At 49.3% G+C, this 7,500-nt stretch overlaps 1 protein-coding gene across 2 annotated transcripts in view; it reads right to left on the bottom strand.

Annotated features, from left to right (window-relative positions):
* Nucleotides 1-423: 423 nt before the first annotated feature.
* The window catches only part of efna3b (ephrin-A3b), a 52,112-nt gene continuing 45,035 nt past the window's right edge, over nucleotides 424-7,500 (bottom strand). The window contains exons 5-6 of one of the 2 annotated variants that reach the window (XR_010332843.1): nucleotides 3,671-4,899; nucleotides 424-3,640 (exon numbers count right to left, since the gene is read on the bottom strand). Coding sequence is in view for 1 of the 2 variants with exons in the window: in XM_064354310.1 (XP_064210380.1) it covers nucleotides 4,781-4,899 (119 nt within the window). In the remaining variant the exon portion in view is untranslated. Of the gene's footprint in view, nucleotides 4,900-7,500 lie in introns of both variants that reach the window. The other variant, XM_064354310.1, reaches the window with a different exon arrangement.

Here is a 7,500-nt window from a genome sequence, read left to right as displayed (position 1 = left end):
CTAATGACACAGAAAATGATAAATGTGCCGCAGGAGTAATTAACGCACAATTATGTCATCTTTTTTCCCTGCGTGTACGCTGCCGTTTCAAATGTTTCAGTGTTGCTGCACAAAATTATTCTTTCGCTGTTGTGAATAGAACTGCTCACAACTCGCAACTTTTCCCCCGCTGTGATGCAATCACGCTAATAATACACGGCGCAACCTTTCAGTTTGACAGTTTGTCGTAATGACTGACATTAATGCGCTGGTTCGTCGTATGGTTTATGACATGTACCCGGAACTCCACTGTACAATTTTCTGTAATCATTCAAATAAATTCCAGTGACAGACTATATTCAATCAGATATCAGTATTTGAGCAGAATCGTAGCAATTTACCCAGTGATATCATTAAAACGTTTATAAAAAGCAATGAAAAATATCAGCTCAATCAATGGTTATTCCTGGTCAAGCATTGACATTAGCATACTGCTGAAGAAATCTGAAGAAAATATGAAACTTTTCAGTAACAAGATGACCTTGTCAAACCAGTTACTGAACTTCACCCATGTCGTTTCATCAAAAGATTTCATGAAAAACAACCAAGAAAAATCAAACCCCCATCATTCATCCGATGTGAACCTGACAACATCTGATATGAGGTTCTTTCCCACCTCTATTCTTTTGCTTTGTGTCTTGAGTGTTGGCCTGAGAGATTATCGAAAGGTAGATAAAGAAGCCAAAAGCGACAGAGGGAGAGTTCAGGCACAGAAAGATAGACTGACAAGGTGAGAGAGAGCAGGAGACGTGAGGAGACATGAATCGCTTGCAGGTGTTTGCTGCAGAAAGAGAGGTGGAGGGGAGGAGGGGGGGGTGCCTGGGGTGTCATGCTTTTACTTTAATGTGGCTAGTCTTAAATACAACAGATATAAAGTCGTCATGAAGTACAGGCAATTTACAATCTGTTTGCTGTGTGTGTGTGTGTGTGCGTGTGTGACAGTATTCACTGTGTACACCCTGTACAAACAAAGCAGCAACTGTCAGTGGTGACCTGTTGTAATGGAAAGAACAGACACAAGAGATATTACAATGTGTGACTGGACAAAAGCACTGAATTTAGTCTGGAGTTGAGCAAAAGAGACAAAAGAGAATCTGAAAGAAATGCAACAGAGGACGGGCTGGCCGAACTGACGTGTGCGTTTTGGGTCCCTTTTTTTCTGATCCACGAATGTTGCAACTGTAATGGATGGTTCAGTATCAGTAGCTTTTGTTCCGATAAAATCTGACACAAAAAATACACACACCACTTTTGTTAAAAGTATGATTCTTAAGCTTATTATTGTTATCATTAATAGTATTTAGTTATCATTATTATTATTATAACCTTTGTCATTGTTGGTTCATTTTACAGTTTATTTTTCAAGTTCTTTTTTTATTCATTCCAGTCGAAGGTAAACATGATTGTAATTGTTGTTTCCAACACTAATAAATGCTTTAGTTGTTTTCCCATTCAATACACTCACTCTTCCTGGTACATACGCACATGCACAAACAAGCCTTTGGAAACACACACAAGCACATCCAAACAATACTCACGCACATTCAATACACACCCACACCTCATGCACCTTGACACCACACATGCAAACACACACACGCACACACACGCACACACACACTCATACATGAATGCAGACACAAATAATATGGGCAAACAGATGAGCTGAATATCCAAGCACACACATACACAAACACACACACACACACACACACACACACATGCACACACACACTCAAACATGCAAAAAACATCACACTGCTCGCATCCACTCACACACATACACACACACAGTCAAGACCTTGATAAATGTATATAAGCATACACATATCAACTCTAAAACATACACACACTCTCTTACTCTCGTGTCTAAGTTTTTAAGTGCAACATTTGAAGAGTGATTCTTTTTTCCCTTTTTCCTGATCAACTCTTCTACAGTTCCCCAAATAGGCACCCCCCCCCCCCCCATTCGTTTCACATGCCCATCACCCCACCCAAAATACAGAACCATAAAATAATACAAAAAACAACAACTAAATTCATATTCAAGTTTGTAAAAATGCTTAGATCACTTTTCATTCTGGAGCATTCAAGTCTTAAGAACTCCTTTCTTTGTCTCAATGTAAAAGTTCTACAACAGCCATGACATACTGCAATATACAGCTACTGTGGTTCCATATAGAAGGGTCAGTTATAGCACGGAGAAATATATACCATTTTACTCAAACCACTACCATCATACACTATATGCTATAGGAAAGCACTGTTAATGCGTAGATTCATCCACATTGTATACCTTTACATCTTACGGGAAGGTGATATTACCGTGCTCAATAAGGTGCTAGTTGCTATGAGACAGTAATTGAAGAACCATGGTAAGATGTTAGTACTTTCACACCTTGTCCAATCCCCAATCGAAATAATTTCTTAGTTCTCCAAATCAAAAAGCACTTTTTTTTGCATTCACTACGTATAACAATGCTTTATTTCACTATTGTATGTGTATATATTTACATACACTTTTTGCAATCATGTAAAAGTATGAAATTGAGCTTCTTTTTTTCATCATACGCAAATAGGCCTCTCCTCGTGTTTGTACCGTGAACTGGACCTGATGGCACACGTACACATATGACACACGTTCTGAAGTTCATGAGAAAAATAAACCAGCAAACAAACAAACGGACAAACAAAAAAAAAAAAAAGTTTGGCATTGGAATCCCAGGTGTCCTCATTCCCTCACCCAAGTTTAATCCGACAGAGAAGAACGAACCCCTCGGAGAACAATCCAACATGTATATAAATATATATACACAGTAATATTTATATTTAAATACATCTCCTCAAAGTCAGGGAGCTTCCTTCTGGTGGATTCCAGAGGCTCCACTCAACACTCTGCCTGGGCCCGGCTGTAGAAGTACAGAGTGGGGTCTGGGGTTTGATGCGATGCTCCTATGTACACACTTGCGTTTGGAAAACACCCCTTTTGAAAAATGAAGGCAACGCCCAGCCGCCCGTATCGGTATTGCTAAACTACTTGTGATGGACGCGACCCTCTCGACGGCAGCGGAGCGCAGATTTGGTACAGCGAAAGCAGGGGTGCGGCTGGCTGACGGGGCCGGGACGGCACTCAGAGGGGACGGACACCACTCACTCGCTCACCTACACCTGCGTTTGCCTGCGGGGCAAAACTGGCCAGTCACCCCCTGGTGGTGCTTAAAAAAATATTCTGGGCCAAGGAAACAAACCCCCAAATGTACGGAGTACAGCACCTGTATGAACAGATAGGCTATAGAAAGGACCACAGTATATTACAGGAATGAAATCCGGTCCCCGTAACATACAACAGACTACAGCTGTTGACTTGGTACTAAAGCTGACAGATTGCCATGGCAACTGTGCTAGACGTAGGCCATGGCCACTCAGCGCTAATTGTATGAGTTGAACAGAGCGCACACCATGGCACAGAAAGTACAGTACAGTAAACCACGTGGAACTCAGGGAAACGTAAGCGAAGCACGCTCTGCGTACAGACCTACAGGCAACGCCGCCTGTCCTGTCACATCTCGCCCCACCATCCCCTCCGCGGTTCTGTGTCACACTACACACACGCACACACACGCATACAGACACACACACACACGCATACAGACACACACACACACACACGCACACACACACACACATGCGCACACACACACGCACAGACACACACGCGCACACACACACGCACAGACACAGACGCACAGACACACAGACACACACTCACTCACACACGCACACACACAGACACAGACACACAGACACTCACTCACACACACACACACACGCACACACAGACACACATGCGCACACACACACGCACAGACACAGACACACAGACACACACTCACTCACACACGCACACACACACAGACCTCCACCTCAGTGACAGCACTATTGAGTCATTTGCATTTCCACCCAAGTTGCTTCCTCCTGTCAGTCTGACTCACATCAGAGGTCCTGTAAATCTGCCAGGACAGTCCAGTCAGGACTGGTAGGACCCGCTACAGACAGGAACCACGTAGATTTTCACATTCACAATCAGCTCCAATTTGATCCGGATGAGAGAAAACAGAAGGCAATGGTCCAGTCTTCCAGGCAGCACTGGGCGATGATGTCACTGAGGGAGGCAGCCAATCAGATTCCTGGAGGAGCCTCGTGTGTCCAGTCCTATCTTTGTAAGAAGCCTCAGGGTTGATTGTGTGTCACTATCGGGTCATGGCAGCAATCCCCCCCTGTTCATGACGCAGCATAATATCCACCTTTCCCCACATACATATCAGGTGCGGTATACATGATTCAACATGAATAACATGAATGACACCTGCACACCCCTCCGTATGTACATCCACACGTGCGTGTCACATGTTGCACATGCATCTCAACATGCGCGTCGTGTACGAATCATGGCACTCGCGCAAGCGGAGAGGCGCAGGTTCGGTTGTCCGTGCGACCCCGCCCGTTCTGAGCAGTTCCCCCCCAGCGCACTGCCCCGCCTCACCACGCAACCCCCCTCCTCGCCCCGTCGCTTTTCACTCTTTCCCGTTCTCTCTTCTGATTGGTCCAGCGCGTGGCCTGTGTCCCACCCCCACCCCCCGTGCCCCCCGCCCCGCCCCCGTCTCTCTCTGCGCCCGAGCCCCTGGTTCGCCCCGCTGCTCTGCCAGGGCTGGCTGGTGCGACGCGGCTGTGGAGACGGGTGCTAGGAGACGGAGAGGGCGACGAGGAAGAGCGTTGCCACGGTGAGCAGCAGGCGATCGCGGGAGGGGCTGCTGCCACTGATGCTCTTCTCCAGCTTGGGGATTTCAGGGTTAAACTCATCTGAGAGAGAGAGGGAGAGAGAGAGAGAGAGAGAGAGAGACATCACATTAATACTCCTGAATAAGAGGAAGAGGAGTTCAATAAACTCCAGGAAACAAAACAGCTGATTAACTGGATGTTGTGTCATAGAAGGATGGGGACTGTAGTGTGTAAATTAAACACAGGCTGATTGGCTGGCCGCCGCGGTGCACCAGCATGGCCCCGACACAGAAGTGAAGCGGAACTCAACACTGCTCTCAGCGGCGCGTTCACACGGCTCTGACAGGGCAAACAGAGCCCCCCCCGCGGCCAGGCGGGGGTTAAACCCGTCACGAGTCGGACCTGGACGGACACGCAAACAGATCCTCCGACAGGAGGACGGCACGGCGTCTGCTCGCGGCATCTCAGGAATTTTGTTTTGTCTCCGCGTCAGACAAAAAAATCCAGCCGAACCGGCCGGACGGCGTGACCGACACCCCCGATGGGCGGCAGAGGCCGGACGCCGTCGCCCCTTCCTGCGTTTCGCGAGCGCGTTGGCCCCGGCGGGACGAGCGCGCCGACGTTCGCACGCACTCGTCAATCACCCGTCACACGCCTGCTTTTTTTTTTTTTTTTTGGAGCGCAGAGCGCTTAAAGTTAATTATGACCCGCGGCCGTCGTGTCACGGGTATCGAGTTTCTGCATCGCTGCGCCTGCTATCTCAGGTCAGCCAGGAGTCTCCTAATCCAGACGTGTCAGGTATTCAAAAACAAAAACAGGTCTTTTCCAAGCACAACACGCGCTATATTGTGTTCCAGCGGCTTTTTGTTGGGTAATGATATTGTGTCACGTCAGTCTGACAGTTGTACTCGCGCCCACGACAAAAAACAACAAAAGGATTCACACGTAACGTGAATTGCCAAGACGTCTTGTTTTTACGATGACACTGTGATTATAGTAAGAGTGTAACGCTATAGCTGGCCCGCGTTTGGGGTCACGCAGGTCCCAAACCGAAATTTCTCCCGGGAACGCGATGTGAAGGCACGCACAGAGGCTGCACCATCGCCGCTGATAGAGACACCGCTCCACAGTTTTCTCGATTTTTTTTTTTTGGGAGGAACACCGGGCAGAAAACCGGGAGGAACACCGGGAGGAACACCGGGAGGAACGCCGGGCGGAACACCGGGCAGAACACCGGGAGGAACACTGGGCGGAACACCGGGAGGAACACCGGGCAGAACACCGGGAGGAACACCGGGCAGAACACCGGGAGGAACACCGGGCGGAACACCGGGAGGAACACCGGGAGGAACACCGGGCAGAACACCGGGAGGAACACCGGGCAGAACACCGGGAGGAACACTGGGCGGAACACCGGGAGGAACACCGGGCAGAACACCGGGAGGAACACCGGGCAGAACACCGGGAGGAACACCGGGCGGAACACCGGGTGGAACACCGGGCAGAACACCAGGCCGAGCGGCGCGCCGAGCGGGACGCTCGCTCTGTTTTAACCGACTCTGTGATCACGCGGCGCACCCACGCACGCACGCCGAGTCGCGCTAACGCGGCGTTCGCCGTTGCCGTGAGCGACGTGCCGTGGTGGGCCGCGCTCGGGACGCACCGGGGTCCTTTCATCCTCCTTGGTTCCTGTCCATTACCCCGTTCCCCAAAACGGGGCGACGGCGGCAGTAAGTGACTCAGTGCGAAGGTGGGGGGGGGGAGGGGGGGTGACAGAATGCAGAAAAGCTCTGTCACCTTTTATTCGCTGCGCAGGGAGCGAAGAATGAATTTCAGGTTCCATTAGAGCTCTTAGCTCCGTCGCCGCGGACGACTAACCCGTCTGTTAGCGGACCGTAAGGCGCCCGAGGAACAGAATGATCCGCGCGGCCTAAGAGACTGCATTCCCATGCACTAACACACGCGTGTGTGTGGGGGGGGGGGTGTGTGTGAGCACCAAGACGCATGTGAGGGTTCGTGGGTGTACAAATAAATGTGTATGCGCGTGCAGGCATTTGCGTACACATGTACTAGTGTGTGTGTGTGTGTGCGCGTGTATAAATATGTACATTTTATTCTGAAAGTCCTTCTAGGGACAGGTGTTGGAAATTAGCTTAAACTACAAACACTGTGGTGCAACGCATCTGAAAATCATGTATCCAGTTTGTCAATGTGTATTTGCATCTGTCCCTATAAATTAACCCATGAACAAATAAAATAAACTTGTGTGCATGCAGTTGTGTATGTGTGTGTCTGTCAGTCTTTACTTTTATGTACTCGTGTTTGTGTTTGCGTGTGCGTGTTTGTACGTCTGCGTTTGTGTGCATCGTATTGTGCGGGTGCTTGTGTTTGTACGTGAATAAGCACCTGTACGCACGCGTAAGAGCGCGTGATGACTCATTTGCGCTTCCTCGCTAATGCGCGCTGCGCTCTCTCTCTCTCTCTCTCTCTCTCTCTCTCTAATGGGCTCCTCCGCTCTGCTGAGAAAGCTCCGTCAGCACCGCCGCCCCCCCGCCACGCCAATAAAGCTGGGCGGAAATCGAATTTGAATTTGAGGGAGCGGGGAAGCTGGGGAGGGGCGCGCGATTCGACGCAGACGCCGTGTTTCCACGCGGCAGCACCCTGATGTTCCACCGCCAGAGA

This window comes from Anguilla rostrata, chromosome 1, assembly GCF_018555375.3.
Source record: "Anguilla rostrata isolate EN2019 chromosome 1, ASM1855537v3, whole genome shotgun sequence".
In the NCBI taxonomy this organism is placed as follows: domain Eukaryota; kingdom Metazoa; phylum Chordata; class Actinopteri; order Anguilliformes; family Anguillidae; genus Anguilla; species Anguilla rostrata.
The sequence above is the reverse complement of the archived record's forward strand: the minus strand, read 5'-3'. Positions and strand labels throughout refer to the sequence as shown.